This window comes from Galeopterus variegatus, unplaced genomic scaffold (genome assembly GCF_000696425.1).
Source record: "Galeopterus variegatus unplaced genomic scaffold, G_variegatus-3.0.2 Scaffold2108, whole genome shotgun sequence".
NCBI classification, from domain to species: domain Eukaryota; kingdom Metazoa; phylum Chordata; class Mammalia; order Dermoptera; family Cynocephalidae; genus Galeopterus; species Galeopterus variegatus.
Genome location: NW_007728219.1, coordinates 87276 through 103534, shown reverse-complemented (window position 1 = coordinate 103534; position 16259 = coordinate 87276). Strand labels below are relative to the sequence as shown.

The 16259-nt window shown below is 52.9% G+C and overlaps 1 protein-coding gene across 1 annotated transcript; it reads left to right on the top strand.

Annotated features, from left to right (window-relative positions):
* Positions 1 to 1172: 1172 nt before the first annotated feature.
* On the top strand, positions 1173 to 15633 carry STK11IP (serine/threonine kinase 11 interacting protein). The gene is made up of 24 exons (XM_008580476.1): positions 1173 to 1254; positions 3395 to 3600; positions 3797 to 3871; positions 4150 to 4245; positions 4634 to 4741; positions 4872 to 4943; positions 5948 to 6074; positions 6303 to 6406; positions 6537 to 6632; positions 6820 to 6861; positions 7064 to 7210; positions 7405 to 7489; positions 8067 to 8414; positions 8543 to 8748; positions 9043 to 9159; positions 9311 to 9488; positions 11257 to 11487; positions 11605 to 11708; positions 12781 to 12878; positions 12967 to 13145; positions 13342 to 13423; positions 13616 to 13686; positions 14213 to 14460; positions 15205 to 15633. Exons 1-24 carry the CDS (start codon positions 1194 to 1196, stop codon positions 15352 to 15354), a joined length of 3231 nt encoding a protein of 1076 aa, XP_008578698.1. The 5' UTR covers positions 1173 to 1193; the 3' UTR covers positions 15355 to 15633.
* The last annotated feature ends 626 nt before the right edge of the window (positions 15634 to 16259 follow it).

Here is a 16259-nt window from a genome sequence, read left to right as displayed (position 1 = left end):
AACACTAAATTGTGTGTTTAGGAGCATACATTGTCATTTCAAATATTTTGTCTTTAGAAAATAAGATCCTTCAAATTTGACAACTTGGGATAAAGACGACTATGACCCTATTCCTACTCTCAACTGGCTTACGATTCATTTTAATTCTCTGTAGAAAAGGGGCACTTCATAAAAGAAACCCTCTGTGAAAACCAGAACTTGTTAAAAGCCATTTTTCTCTACTTAATCTAGTTCAGTAGTTGACGTCAGCATTTGACAAGGAGCCTGGTGAAAGCTACAGTGGGAAATTGGAACCAAGAAACTTTGGCAGTCTTGGCGCGATGGGTTACTAATTGAACGACCTTCACAAGTAACCTAGCCTCTGTGAACCTGCTTTCTCGTTTTAAAATCCGGGATAACAACTTCTCATTCGGGTGCTGAGACAAAACATAGTAAAACCAAAGAATTAGATTCACGTGCAGCGTCATCAGCGCCTAACGTGAGAAACAGGTATCGCTGAAGGAAAAAAGATCAACGAGTTTGGAAAAGGCGACGAAGAGACCCCAGAGGTGTCACCCCACCTGCCCCAGCTCTTTCACAGATACTGGAAAACTCCTTCCTATGGGGGTCACACTCTCTAATTACAAAACGAGAGTTCGCTTTGGACGAGTTTTTTTCTCACTGATAGAAAATTCCATTTCTTCAAACTTGGCCTCCTTGCCAAGTCTGCAAACAACGACTCAGGTTTTCCTCACTGGCCCTGAGAGGCCGCTGCGAGCCCAGCGGGAGTCCCAAGCGGTGTAGAGCGTGGTGTGATGAGGCCCAACTCGGGGACCGAACCCAGACCGCCCCGCCCGAGCCAGCACGCCCCGCCCCCTCCGGCGAGTTTGTACTACTTCGGGCATGGCTTCCGGCAGCGGAGGCGTGCCTTCCGGTCGTCCCGCGGCTCGCCTTTCTTCCGGGGCAGGACTTCCGGTTCATCACCGATAGGCGCAGGACTGCAGAGCTGGTAGGAGGGCCAGACGGGAGGGTCAATCTAGCTGACCGGGCCTTATGTTCCTCGAAAGGCCACCCGGGAGGACACTCTTTTTCTCTCCTCTTTATTGAGGAGACGCCTCGGTTGCTCGGACGCCCTAGGCTTGTGGTACTTCGGGCCACCTGAGGCTCTTCCGCTTCCTCTTTTCCTAGGCTCCACCCCCCAGCGTCCCGTGGCCATGACGACCGCTCCGCGGGACTCGCTGGTGTGGAAGCTCGCCTGGCTGCTGCGGGAGTCCGGTGAGTGGACTTCCGGTTGAGCTGGTACTAGGGCGAGTTGGGGGTGCTGCATTCCAGAGACATGCACTAAGAGTCACGGGGTTACGACTGTGGGGTCACGAGGTGTCAGAGTTCATTTCTTTACTCCTCCGGGGTTTGTTCGGTAATGCTCCCTTTGCCTTTGACATTCTAAACCCTAGCTATCTTTCAAGACCGAACTTGAGACCAGGGACTGGTCATAATCATCATTGTATAGCAAGGCACTGGGTATAGCATAGTTAAAAGCACTAGACTTGGAGTAAGACCCACCTGGGTTAGAATCTCAATCCTCTTTCAAACTTGGCCAAATTATTTACGTTTTCTTAGCCTGTTTTCCTCACAAACAGAATGGCATAATGACTGTACTTAACTCTAAGGTCGTTGTGGGGATTAACTTTAATTCACATAAAGTACTTAGTACAGTGTTTGCATGTATAGTAAGTGCTCAAAATTGGTAGCTATTGTTATTTTAATCACTTCCCTCAGTACCTGGGCATAGTGGAGCTACAGTATTGTTCAATATGTGGTTGGCATTATAGTTGTGGTAGAACAAACCTCGGCTTTAAGATCAGACAGAAGTAGCAACTTCCTACAAGCTATGTGATCTCAGTCAAGATTCTTAATTTATTTAAGCCTCAATTTTTATGTTTGTAAGACAGGGTTAATAGTGCTTCTCTTTGAGAGATTCTGATGAGGTTTAAATGAGGTAACACAGTCTGGCACGTGTTACCCAGTTAATGTTAACTGCCTTCCATCACTCTGCACTCCCTTTGATGGTATCTGTGGAATCCCTCTGTATGGCAGTTTTATTTTCTGGCTTGTATTAATAACTATGCACACATCTTATCTCCTCTTCTAGACTGTGAGGCTCTTTCAGGGTGAGAAGAGTCCTTGAACCATGTCTGTGTCTATCCTCAGCGTCTAATACACGGAAAATCCTTCATGGGTTGTTGTAGGATTTGTTAATTTATTCAGCAAAAATCTGATATGGCTCCAGGGGTTAGGGTTGGTGGGGTGTGTGAATGTGACTATAAAGAGGTTGCAGGAGGGAAATCTTTGCATGATGAAATAATTTTGTATCTTGATTGTGGCAGTGTTTGCAGGAATTTACATAAGCCACACAGAACTATATACACACATTGTACCAGTATCAGTTTCCTTATTTTGATATTGTACTGTAGTTATACAAAATGTAACTATTGGTGGAACTGAGTGAAGGGTACAAGAGACCTCTCTGTACTATTTTTGCAACATCCTTTGACTCTATCCTTATTTATTAAAAAAAGGTTAAAAAAATTCCTCCATGCCTGGCTTGTAGTTGCATTCTTTTAGGTGCAGTGATGAATATCAAGGTGACCAAAAGATGCACGCAGGGATGACAGTCTCATTAGAGAGAGAGTTTTAACATAGAGGGCAATAAGTAGCAATATCTTAGTGCTATAACGAATGATTATTCTTTCTATGACATGCCTTTTGGTATTGTTTGGAAGTTTCTATAAATGTGCATATTGTTTTTCAATTAGAAAGAGAAATAAAAATAAAACATCCAACCAACTTATATGTAAAAATGAGCAATTGCAGTGCGAAAGTTCAGCAGTATTACTTATTGAGAAGGCTTTTCTGGAGGAGGTTGGTATTGAGCGGGCAGCAGAACGAGTTGTATAAGAAAATGAAAGAGCTGTGAACCAAGCTGACTGTATTTCTGGTACTGTGAGTAGATCAGGCTCTTTTGAGCAGAAGGTGAAAGAAAATTTCGGGGGCTGGCTGGTTAGCTCATTTGGTTAGAGTGCACTGTTATAACACAAAGGTCAAGGGTTTAGATCCCCCTACTGGCCCGCTGCCAAAAAAAAAAAAAGTGAAAGTGAAAGAAAATTTGGAAGAGTTAGTTGTATACATGTAGCCAGGTAGTCTCATATATCAAGCTGAAGAGGTAGGACTCTTTTTGAAGATCGGGGGAGCCATTGAAGGCTTTTGAGCTGGGGAGGAAATAGAAAGTTTGGTCCTGTAATGAAAGATCTACAGTATGGATTGGAATGGGTGTATTTTGGGGTCACAAAGTCTTAGAGTAAAGGAAAAGACCCTTTCATTGTGTCTTCCTTCCTATCTGCTCCTCTCCCTGCAGGGGACACAGTCCTGTCTGGTGGTAGCACACTGAGCCTGCTGACTACCACACTGCAGCAGCTGAACCGTGTATTTGAGCTGCACCTGGGGCCATGGGGCCCTGGCCAGACGGGCTTTGTGGCTCTGCCCTCCCATCCTGCTGACTCCTCTATCATTCTCCAGCTTCAATTCCTCTTCGATGTGCTGCAGAAAACACTTTCACTCAAGGTTTTGGGTGTGGGGCTAGGGTAGGATGTGCAAGGAGCCTATAAGAATGGTGGAAGCTGGGGGTGGGGTAGGACTGGAAGAAGTCTGCAGGGCCAAGATTCAAGTGATGTCTGAGGTACAGGTGGTGTGCTAAGGAAGGGATGCTGAGGAAAGGGAGATCTGCTGAGCCCCAGTAAACTGAGTGTTTTTCTTTTAGCTGGTCCATGTCCCTGGTCTTGGCTTCCCAGGACCCATCAAGATTTTTCCCTTCAAGTCCCTTCGGCAGCTGGAGGTATGGGGGCATTGGAGGATGTTGATGTGCAAAACCAGATTTGAGGTAGCCACTTGGGGAGGAGAAAGAGAGGAGGCCTCTTTTGGTGGGGAGACTAGTCCTGAGTGTACTCATTGCTCTGCAGCGATGTGATATCCACTCTTTTCCGTTTAGTGCTTCCCTGAATCATAGCTGGGCTTTGTTGTCTTCTCCCTCCTCCCCACCAGGGGAGGTGAGGACGAAGTCTTTGTCTTCTCTGAAGTTCTGCCATCCTTCCTCTCTTCCTTGCCTTGCCCCAGCTCCGAAGTGTCCCCCTCCACTGCCTGCATGGCCTCCGTGGCATCTATTCCCAGCTGGAGACCCTGATTTGCAGCAAGAGCATCCAGGCATTAGAAGTAAGGAGAGTGAGGAGTAGGCCAGGATACCCTGTCCCGGGAGTCATAGACGACCAAGCTCTGGTGTTCTCTCTTCTCTGCAGCCTTCCCTGACTCCTGCCTCCCTCTAGACAGTGTCCTTGTTCCCTCGCCTGTGCTCCCCCAGCACCCTGTACCTGTCTGTATATTTATAACCGCGCTTAGCATATTGTGTTAAATATTCTGGTGTCTGCCTCCCCACTCTCCCCACAGTGAGCTCCTTGGGGACAGGGATCTGGCTTTTATTAAGTCTGCATCTCCACAGGGGGCCCAGTGTAAAAAGAATGAATGAATGATTGGATGGTAGAGCTTGGCTTGGCCTGGGGAGGAGGGTGAGAGTGGAGTAATGAAGCACCGTCCGCTCGCTCAGGAGCTCCTCTCAGCCTGCGGCGGTGACCACTGCTCTGCCCTCCCCTGGCTGGCTCTGCTTTCTGCCAACTTCAGCCACAATGCACTGACCACTTTAGACAGCTCCCTGGTGAGTACCCCAGAGGGAAGGAGGTTTGGGGAAAGGCCAGGGATGGCCTTTAGGGAGTAGGATCAGCTGGCTGATGGGGTGTTCTTGTAGCGAAGATCGATTCTCTGCTTCCTCTTCCCATCCCCCTCAGCGTCTCTTATCAGCTCTGCGCTTCTTGAACCTGAGCCACAATCAAGTCCAGGACTGCCAGGGCTTCCTAATGGTGAGTGTGAGCAGCCTGGCAGGCCAGCGCACCTTGGCCCTTTGATTGCTCTGCTCTTTCCCTCTCTCCTGGACCTGCTTTTACTCCCACCTTGCTCTTGCCACCTGGGTGGAGCCACATCCTGGGAGGTAGGGGACTGTTTGGGGGCTGAGGCTCCAGCATAAGGCAGACCAGAGTTCATGTCTCAATTTCTAATGCCTGTGTGACTTGGGGCAGATTAGTTCACCTCTTGGCTTCTTTACCTGTAAAGTAGAAATCATGGGAGTACCTGCTTTTGTAGTATTTAAATGATTGTGAAGGGTACCCAATGTTACTTAGCCCAGTGCCTTGCTGAGAAAGTGGTAGCTTTTGTGATGATGATGAAGAACCTTTCTCCCATGTCCTCCCATCGCCCTGTCAAAGATAAACAACTAATTCATGTTGTAAGGACAGATTTTAATCAGTCACAAACTATTGCAATAGGGAAGAAGGTCCAGCATGAACGGAACTCCACTTTTGCACAGAGGTGGCTGGGTATTTTAAAGGGAGAATGTGGTAGTTAAGGAGGGGGAATGGTGGGGACTTGAGCAGAGTCAAGCAAGTGGAAACTTACAAAAAGCAGGAGGGGGACTGGCCCACGTGAAACCCATCTAGGTTTACCAACTAACTGGCACTTACTGGAGTTAGGACCCTACCCTCCCATAAGGACTGGGAGTCAGGGGCCCTTTTTTCAGGTGTTGACTGGAACAAACAGTAAGTCCTTTTGGCAGCCTTGAATTTTCTCAGGCAGGAACATAAGGGGGCTGGAGTCGCCATTCTAGTGATGTGGCCTTGAGATGTTAGAAACTATGCCAGTGTTTGTTCAGATCTTCAAATGTGGGATGGGGGTAGATGAAATCATTTGTGCTGAGAGTCTGCAGTTTTTATAGGCTAAGGTTGAGGCCTAGTCGAGAAGAGGGCTCAGAGGTTTCTGACCAGAGTTTGGTCAAGGAGACACTCTTTCTTGTCCCCTACCCCCCTGCCAGGATTTGTCTGAGCTATACCATCTGGACATCTCCTATAATCGCCTGCACTTGGTGCCCAGAATGGGACCCTCAGGGGCTGCTCTGGGGACCCTGATACTGAGAGGCAATGAGCTTCAGAGCCTTCATGGTAAGTGGCGGAGCATGGTGGGCATATGTGGAGGGGAAAAGGGGAATGTCAGGCTTGAGGTGGCCTGGGGACCAGGTGTACCCAGAGCCTCACGAGGGCTTACCCATGGGGCTGAGGTACTGTGCTTTGTCTTTCTGCTGCACCTGCCCCCAGCACCTGTGCACTCACCTGCACACTTACCCACACACTCACCTTCATGCCTTTCCTGCCTTCTCACCTTCACCCCAGGCCTGGAGCATCTGAGGAACCTGCGGCACCTGGATGTGGCGTACAACCTGCTGGAAGGACACAAGGAACTGTCGCCACTGTGGCTGCTGGCCGAGCTCCGCAAGGTGAGACGTGGCTGCTTCGAGGGCCTAGGAGCCGCCTTTGTGCCTGCTCTCCTGTGCTGATTTGGGCAGCACCTCCTCTACACAGGGAGGGCCCCCAGGCCCTACTCATTCTCCTCTTCCTGCCCCTCAGCTCTACCTGGAGGGGAACCCTTTGTGGTTCCACCCTGCACACCGAGCTGCCACTGCCCAGTACTTGTCACCCCAGGCCAAGGATGCTGCTTCTGGCGTGAGTGATGGTCCTGTGCCCACTTTGCTTCCCCTCTCCAGTCCTCCGTGACTCTTGCACCCTCTTGCCCTCCCTGAGTGAGGGGACAAGGACCCGGACCCCCTGCTTACCATGTGGTTACTCCTGGCACTCACCAGGAATGGGCTCCAACACCAACACTCTCCTCTCCCCTTTTGTATTTGCTCAGTTCCTTCTTGATGGTGAGGTCTTGTCACCAAAGGATTTTCAGGTCAGTGTCATCAGGGGGAGTGGGAAAACAAGGACTGATGGGAGAAGCCATGAAGGGAAGGCGCTGGCAAGGGAGATGGGTGGCTGGTTAAAGGGTCTTCCTGGCTGGTGGAAGGTAGGGTCCCATCTCTTGGCTAGCTTGGTCAGGGCAGAGGTACTCCACTGGCTCCCATCTCTTTCTCCTTCCTGTTGTCACTCTCCAGAGCCCCTCATCCTTGGGGTTTGGCCCCATAGCCCCACCTCTGTCCTGGCCAGTGGGGAGTGCCACTGAAACCTCAGGTGGCCTTGACCTGAGTGACAGCCTCTCCTCAGGGGGCATGGTGGCCCAGCGCCCACTTCATAAGGTTAAGGTAAGCTGTGTCCTTGCCCCCTTGTACCTGGGGTTGAGTCTCTTTACAGGAGTCTGAGTTGCCAATGGGCTGGGAACAGGAAGGCCTTATCTTTACTTGTAGCTGGGTGTTTTGGTAGGTCAGATGGATGGCCATGGATGGCAAGGTAGGAGGCCCTGGCTTTCATAGAACTTTGTCCATCTGCCCAATCTCAGAGCCGAGTCCGTGTGAGGCAGGCGAGCATCTCTGAGCCCAGTGATACAGACCCAGAGCCCCGAACTCTGGACCCCTCCCCTGTGGGTGAGTCAGCCCCACCCCGCTCACGCCTCTCACCCCGGTCCAGCTCTTTCTAAGCGTTAAGTTACTGTGAAGGTCTGGTAGGAGAAATGTTATTTTTGGTGGGGTGGAGCATTGTGGAGGGTTTCTTAGTCTTTCCTCTTTCCTTTTAGTTTAGGGAAAGAAGAAACTGCTCCTTGGTAGCATTTTCCAAAGTTTTCAAGGAAGATTAATTTTGTCACAGGTCATATAATAAAATGATTTTGTGGTCAGATAAGTTTGAGAAATGCTAGGTTAAATAAAGTTAAATAGGTGTCTGCCCTGCAGGCCATCTCAGGACCTTAGGTATGCTCCCATGTATTGTGAATCTCCAAAAGTACCATATGGGGCGCAGCTCTGGATTGCATGTGACTGTGACTGCACTGTTCCCTAGAACACACTTCGGGACGTGCTGCTGAGGCGGGGGCCTGTAGCCTTCTCATCTGCTACCCTCCCCCCTTGCCTCGCGCTGAGGAGCACCCATAGAAAGAGGCTGGGGTCGCCTGGGGTGTATGTGGCAAGGTGTGGGCTCACACAGCTCTGTGCTCCTCTGCCTGCCCAGGGTGGTTTGTGCAACAACACCGGGAACTGGAGCTCATGAACAGCTTCCGGGAGCGGTTTGGCTGTGACTGGCTGCAGTATAGGAATCACCTGGAGACCTGTGGGAACCCCCTTCTGGCTCCCTCCAAGACTCCTGCCCTGAGCACCCCTCCTCTGGACTTCCTGGGCCCAGAGGCTCCCCACCCCGGCCCTTTGCCCCCAGAGAAGGAAGCTGGTGGCCCTGAGAAGTCACCACAGAAAATGTCAGAGGAGGTTAGGGTGGAGCCAGAACTACAGGAAGAAGAAGAGATGGAGAAACAGGAAAAAGAGGAGGAAGGAGAGGAGGAACAGGAGCAGAAGGAAGTAGAAGGTGAGCATGCTGTGGGGGCAGGTGGTGCCAGACCCCTGGGAGAGTAAGGAAAGCATGGACTAGGGGGTGGGGCCGACCACTTTTGGGCAAGGCCCTCCCTACAGGCTCCTCTCTTGCTCTCTCCACAGTGGAGCTCTGTCGCCCCATGCTGGTGTGTCCCCTGGAGGGGCCTGCGGGTGTGCGGGGCAGGGAGTGCTTCCTCCGGGTCACTTCTGCCCACCTGTTCGAGGTGGAGCTCCAAGCAGCTCGAACCCTGGAACGGCTGGAGCTGCAGAGTCTGGAGGCAGCTGAGGTAGAGCCTGGGACCCAGACCCAGACAGAGCCAGTGCCGGAGGTAAGTGGGGGACCCTGCAACGGGTGCTGGTGTGGCCGTTATGTGCCGGGCACCAGGTTGGGTGTTTTCATGGTCTTTCATTGGTGCTTGGAGCTGAGGGGGGAGCTTCTGGGGCACAAAGCATGTTTGAAAGCAGCTGGGGAGGCTGGGCCGAGGAGCAGATACTTGGTGCTAGAGCTTGGATGTCAGCACAGCATCGGAATGGAGTCCAGAGTTACTCAGTACAACACTAATCCTTCTGACACCCCCACCCCCCACTGCCGGTTTTTACCCAGTCCCCTTCTATCTGCGCAGGGCTCAGATCTGCGCCCTGGGGCCCCAGTCCTTGTCCTGCGCTTCTCCTACATTTGCCTTGAGCGTCAGCTGCGTCGCTACTTGGTGCTGGAGCCTGATGCCCATGCAGCCATCCAGGTGATGGGCCCTAGAGCTGGCCCGGGAGGCTGGGGGTGGAGATCAGGAGAGCCAGAGGGCGCAGCTCCAGGCCTGGGGGTTGGGAGGCTGCAAGAGGTGTTCATCTGGGGCCTGCCTGCTCACAGCCGCCTCTCTACCCGCCCTCTTTCAGGAGTTGCTTGCTGTGTTGACCCCAGTCACCGCAACAGCTCGGCGTCAGCTTGGGGAAGCCAGGGACCGACAAGGGGCCAGATTCCAGTGTCTGCGTTGTGGTCGTGAGTTCAAGTCAGAGGAGCCCAGGTGGGGACTGGACAGTGAGGAAGGCTGGAGGCCTCTGTTCCAAAATCCAGGTACAAGCCCTGCCCTTGACCTCTCTGCCCCCACTGCAAGGAAAATGGCTTTGAGCAGGGGAGTGTGGAGGAAGAAGCCCAGGGAGAAAGGACTAGAGGAGTGGGGACCAACTGTTCTGCCTGGAGGAAAAATGAAACCTCCGCCTGCTACATTTACAGAAAGGAAAAAAAAAAGGAGGAAACTGTATCCTGTTTTTCCTTTCCTCTGAAAGTCAGGAAATGCAACCTCTGTAACTGTGCGTAAGCTCATTATTTTTTCATAACTTCGAAGGCTTTTTGTTTTTTTCTGACTAACACTTCAGAAACTACGTCTAACCTAACGAGCCCTCTCCGCGGTGTCGGGTGGTAGTGCTGCCCCTGGCACGCGCCGGGCTGTTGAGTGAGCTGCTTTGGGAGTTGCCTTGGTTTGTCCTTCCTTGACTGACCTTGTAAGCTGCTTGATATCAAATAGTGCCTCGTGGCATCTCTCCCTATTCTGTTCTTTAAAACAAGATCTTTCCATTGTAGACTAGTCCAAAAGCAATGTCTTTGAGGAAGACATTGAAGAAGAAAGAAATATTCTTGATACCAGCTGTGTTGAAAAGCATGATTTTTATTAGCCACTTTTTTCTTCTTGGCAGCAGCTGGAGCAGGGGTTTAAATTTTATTCAGAAAATGAAGATGAGTTTGATTCAAGGTGTAGTTCCCCACCCTGAACCTGCCCAAGTGGCTACAGGTCCCGGAAGGCCCAGCTGCACAATGTGTGTGGCAGAAGCAGCCCCTGCCTCCTCCCGCAGCGCCTTCTGGACCCTGGCTATGTTCTGTGGGGTTCCGCGGCCTCTGCGGTCCCTTCTGTGGTGGCATTATAATGAACGCTACCCTGTGCTGCGTTCTCCTTTTATTTGTGCCTCACTTAACCTCTTGTGAACAAAGAAGAGCATGAACTCACCCCATGATGCTGTTATGAGATTTATATGTGATGATAAGGTGCCGAGCATAGTGCCTGGCCCCAAACCAAGGTCTCGAGTACGTTACAGCTGCCGTTGTTACCCCAGCTATATGGTCTTGGGCAGGGTGTGTACCTTATTTGATCTTGTCTTTCCTCATTTGCAAAGTGGGACAGGGAGAGTTTGGATGGGGGTGAAATGTGATAGTACTGGGATAGCATCTAGCACGTGCCCAGCACATTGTAGCTGCTCAGAGGGTGTCTTCCCTCCTTGCTGACCTGTGTGCTGGATTTGCTTCCATTAAGTCACCCTGCTAACCCTGTAAGATATACACTCTTCCCGTCCTCATTTGACAGGGGAGGAAGTAAGCACAGAGAGTTAGATGACTTGCCCGTGACTGTTGAGCCAGTACGTGGTGAAGCCTGGAATGGGACCCAAGTCTGGCATCAGAGTCCTCCCTGCCTTTCCCAATCTGTTGATTTTGGTCTTTCAGCCTTTGCTGTTAGAATACTGATGTACCTGATTACCCAAGGCTGTGGGAGGGGACCAGAGCAGGGCCTGGTTGAGGATGCCCCATCTGAGAGGGCCTGAAATTAGAAGGTGGGGTGTATTTTGAGGAGGTTGGGGGCCATGGGTTGGCTTACCTCTCACCGGGATGGGAGCGATCAGTCACCAGCTGTGCCTGGAGCTGGAGTTAGGTGGGTTGGGGAATGGTGGTAGTATGTGAGGCTGGAGGTGTGGGCCCACGCGGAGTCTGAGAGTGGCAGGTGCATTATGGACATGGTGGGGGATTATGATGCTGTGTGGGGGCTCAAGGGGACTGTGTCCATCTCTCCCTCCAGAATCTCCTGCTGTGTGTCCACACTGTGGTAGTGACCATGTGGTTCTCCTGTCTCTGTCTGGGGGAACCCCCAATGGGAAGCAGAAACAGGGAGAGCAATCGCCATCTCCCTCTCAGTCCCTGAGGCCTGTCTGTGACCCTCCTGGCCACAGTGACCACCACAGCAGGGCCAACAGCATCCCACCTCAGGCACCAATCAACCATGACTGTAGCAGTTGGAACCTCAGTCCCTGTGAGTATAGACAAAACAAGGCAGGGGTGGGTTTGGTGAGGAAAGGGGCACTGATGGGCAGGTGGGATGGAGCCGGGGGCTGCCAGGGACAGGCTGACAGCCCATGGTTGCCCCCAGCCCCTGAGCACTGTGGCCTCCGCTCCGTGGACCACCGACTCCGGCTCTTCCTGGATGTCGAGGTGTTCACCGATGCCCAGGAGGAGTTCCAGTGCTGCATCAAGGTCTGTGCCACTGTGGCACTGCCCCGTGCCCCTAACCAGCCAGATGCACACTTGTTTCCATCACAGCAGATTGAGTCAGATCAGGTGCCCCAGAACCACCAGCTCTGGCTTCCAGTTTCACCTCCCACAGTTACTTGCTGTGTGGCCGTGGGCATGTTCCTTGATATTTGGGTCTCAGTTGTCATCTCTCTACAATGGCATTAATAATACCTATCATACGGTGTGGTGGCATGAGAAGTAATGTCTGGTAGCTGCCCAGCACAGCACATGCGCTCAGTGAATGGGGCCTCCTGTCATCATCATAAATACACGGTGTGACTGGCTCATCTCTGTTGAGCACCTGTTGTGTGCTAGGCACCAGGATCTACAGTAAATCGGTCTTGTCCTGGATCTCATAGTCTGCTGGGAGGCGCTGACGATGACCAGGCAATTTGAAAGCACCGTAATCAGGTGAAGTCCTAGAAGGGGCTTCTAATCCAGCCTGAGCAGCTCAGGAGAACTGCTGTGAGGTGGAGTCTAAGCCTATCTTGGAGGCTGAGTTAAGTAGGGAGGCAAGGGATGTTGTTGGTAAAGGAGGCAACCAGTGCACAGAGGCATGAGTGGGAGGAGCTGGTGGGGGGACCTGCCTGGATGAGGGCAGCCAGGAGGTGCAGGCCGAGGGGCCAGTGTCCTGAGAGGAGCTTGAGAGGCAGGCTGGGCCCCATTCAGGAGCAGCCTTGTGTGTCTGCCAGCAAGTTTGGATGTAATCCTCAGGGAAACTGGGAGCTACTGAAGGATTGGAAGCGGGGGAGTGACGATCAGTTTTGTGCTTTAGAACAGTCCAGCCGAGTGTAGAGCGTGGCCTGGAGGGGCGAGATGTCAGGCAGGGAACCAGCTGAGAGACTGCCAAGGGCCTGCGTGGAGGCGCTGTGGGATGGAGGGCCTGTTGGGCTCGTGGTGGTGGATTAGCATTGGAGGGGCTCAGGCCCAGGCTGCTCTCGCAAGTAACTCAGCTTTCAGTCTGGCACCTGCCTCCCTAGTTCTCTTTTCTGGTTCCTTTTCTGTTTTCTCATCGACTTCCTCTTCTCCTCAGGCACCAGTAGCAGTGGCAGGCCACACAGGGGAATCTCTGTGCCTCGTGGTCATATCTGACTGCAGGCTTTACCTGTTGAAGGTGATGGGGGAGATCCGGTGAGTGAGCTGGGGTGTGGCCAGGGCAGGGTTGGGGCCTCACTCCACCCTTACTTTTGCCATCACTCTGCCCTCTTTCTCTCCACAGTGGGCCCCCGGCAAGCTGGCTGCAGCTGACCCTGGCTGTCCCCCTGCAGGACCTGAGTGGCATAGAGCTGGGCCTTGCAGGACAGAGCCTGCAGCTGGAGTGGGCAGCTGGGGCGGGCAGCTGCGTGCTGCTGCCCCGAGACACCAAGCTGTGCCGGGCCTTCCTAGAGGAGCTCATGGGTGAGTGAGGGCAAGGCAGGGCTGGGCCTCAGGGCGGCCTCCCCAGTCTGGCTCCCAGCAGGAGACAGAAAGGCAATAGGACATGGCCCTAGTTTCTGAAATCTAGGAATATGGAGAAGGGGAAGGTGTGCAGATGTTGGGATAGAGGAGGAGAGAGCCTCCTGAGGCCTCCCTGTCCCGGGCTGGCTCTGTCCAGTTGTCTTGCAGTCTCTGCCCCCCACCCGGAGGAACTGTGTCAGTGCCACGGAGGAAGAGGTGACCCCACAGCACCGGCTCTGGTGAGTTGATAGGAGGCCATGGCCCTTTCCACAGGGCCACAGACTTGGTCCTGTGCTGAGCAGGCCTGGGCCTGCTGCCTGGCCTCACACCCATACCTCCTGCAGGCCCTCGTGTCTCCTCCCGACCTGGTCGGGTGCTTCTTTTCCACCCCCTAGCTGACCCCCTTCCTGTGTCTGCCACTTCCCCCCCAGGCCATTGCTGGAAAAAAGCTCTTCCTTGGAGGCTCCGCAGTTCTTCTACCTTCGGGTGTTCCTGGTTGAAGGTGAGGCCTCTGTGCTGTGACATTCCTTCCCGTCTCTGTACCCCATCTTGTCCCAGGCCACCGTCCCAGCCCCCAGCACCTCTATAGTGCCCTTGTAGCAATGGCCAATTCTTGGAGTGACAGCCTGGGTGTTCTCTGCCTCTCTGGGTGGGGTCACAAGGCACCCTGGCTCCTCAGTCTCCCGAAACCTTTTCTTTCAGGTCCAGTCTTTTTCTGAAGTGGAGCAGATGGTCTGAGTCTGCTCCGCCTTGTCCCCCTAGAGAAGGCAAGGGTGGATCCTTGTTTCTCAGAGGGGTAGGGCTGGGGCAGCTTCCTTTTGGCTTGGGCCTCAGAGGTTTTAGAGGCTAGAGATTCCTGGAGTTTGGGAAAAGGAGGTCTTGGCCCCCAGGGCTCAGGCTGCTTGGTGGCCCACCTCAGAGTGTGGTTCATGCCTCTTCCCTCAGCAGCACTGGGACGCTGGTCCCCAGGCATCCAGGCCCCTCTGTGGTCTTCCACTGTGGTCCTCACCCTGCCTCTTTCCCTCCAGGCCCCTCTACCTGCCCTGTGTCCCTGTTGCTGACTTTGTCCACCCTGTACCTGTTAGATGAGGACCCTGCAGGGTCCCAGGGAGAGCCCCCTCTTCCAGCAGCATGTGGCGAGGCCTCTGAGAAGGTCCCTCCATTGGGATCAGGCCCTTCCATGTGTGTAAGGGAGCAGCAGCCACTCAGCAGCCTGAGCTCGGTGCTGCTCTATCGCACAGCCCCGGAGGACATGCGGCTGGTCTTCTACGATGAGGTGTGTGTGTGCTTGCATGTATGTGTGTGTGTGTGTGAGAGAGAGAGATGGGGTGGAGGGGTGGGCAGTGTGGGAAGCGGGTCTAGGAGGGTTAGGAATTGAGGGCAGGATGGAACTTAGGGATGGGAGGCATGGTGGAGGGAACCCAGAGAGAATTAGGGCGTGAGGAACTGGGGGCTCACTAGGTTTGGATGAACAGCCACTAGAGAGGGAGGCAGCTGTAGGCGGTGGAAATGTCCCGGACTTGGGGCCTGGCCGTTTGTTGGCTGGGAGGCCTTTAGTGAGTCACTGCCTGCTTTGTTTGTGTGATTGGGCCTGCTGTGTGCCAGCCATTTGATCTTCACACCCACCATGTGAGAAGGTACTATTACTGGTCCTATTTTACAGATGAGGAAACTGAGGCCTGGGGATGTTAACCAACTTGCCTAGGTCACAAGTGGTAGAGCCAGGAATAGAACCCACGCACTTCCTTGGAATTGACTCCAGAACTTACATTCTATACAGCAGAGAAGATTAAAGAGACTCTTAAGATAGTAAATGTGAAAGCTCCGTGGAGGCTTTCAGTCATTTTTGGTTGGATTCTGTTCACAAAGCTTAGAATCAGGATCTTTTATGGGGAGTGACATGGGCTCAGGGGAGGGAAGAGGCAAGGAGGGGCAGTGAGTCCTCTCTTGAAACCTCCCCTGTCCCCACTGTGGTGAGGCCCCCTATGAGTCTCACCTGGCTAACTGCTTGGTTTGCCAGGTGTCTCGGCTGGAGAGTTTTTGGACGCTCCGTGTTGTGTGTCAGGAGCAGCTGACAGACCTGCTAGCCTGGATCCGGGAGCCTTGGGAGGAGTTGTTTTCCATTGGACTCCGGACTGTGACCCAGGAGGCTCTGGACCTCGACCGATGAGGTTTCCATACTGATCCCAGCCCTGACCTCAGGAGCCATGCTGCAGATGTTCCCACTCCTGGTCTCTGGGTCTGGCTTCCAGACTCTGGCTGCAGACTTCTCCAGCCTTTGGGTGCTGGCCAGTGAGGCCCCAAATGACCCATGGCTTAAGGGAGGGGCAAAGAGATATGGTCTGGCCTCTGGATGATCTGGCCAAAGGGGACAGGCTAAGTCGTCAGTAGGAATGTTTCTTCTGCACTTTTTCTCAGGTATCAATAAAGTTGTTTCCATTCCACATGTCATGGGTGGTACTTAAATGTGTCATTCAGAAGGCCTGCCATTCCCCTAACCTGACAGAAACTGCCCCACCCATAACTCTTCCCTGATGTGCAGCTCCACACAGCCTTGTTTGTACTGTGAGACCCTGTCTCCAACCCTGCTCTGGTCCCAGCTTATGGGATCAAGTAGAGCTCCTGACCTGTGAGCACCCAGTCCTCAAGGTGGCAGCGGCCTGTCATGTGGCCTGGTATGGAATTGCTGCCAAGCAAATAGCTGGGTCAATTAGATCCTCAGTTTCTCAAGTTTCATTTGGGAACTGGTGAGGCTCTCAGGACATTGCAGGGAGAAGGTGTGTGGAGTTGGGCTGTGGAGGGAGGGCTGGCTTGTGGTGCTTTCCTCTCTTGCCACCTTCTTGCAGCACTACCTCAGTCAGTCAGGTGGCTTGGATGGGTGGACCCCACTCCTTTACCTCTGTCCCCGTGTCTGTGGCCACAGTGATTGGTTCAGGAATGCTGTGTGACCCGGTTGGCCTGCTAAGTCCAAGCCCTGGCCTTTTGCTAGAGCAACCAAGAAACAGGCAAATTTCTTCCCTGAAGGCTGTGGAGAGGATAAGCCTGGAGCTACTACCATGAGGGGAGAGCTCTCTT

Coding starts and splice junctions, on each gene's coding strand:
- STK11IP (XM_008580476.1), top strand. CDS start 1,194: ATGACGACCGCTCCGCGGGACTCGCTGGTGTGGAAGCTCGCCTGGCTG. Junction 3,601..3,796: donor AGAAAACACTTTCACTCAAG/GTTTTGGGTGTG, acceptor TTTTTCTTTTAG/CTGGTCCATGTCCCTGGTCT. Junction 4,944..5,947: donor ACTGCCAGGGCTTCCTAATG/GTGAGTGTGAGC, acceptor CCCCCCTGCCAG/GATTTGTCTGAGCTATACCA.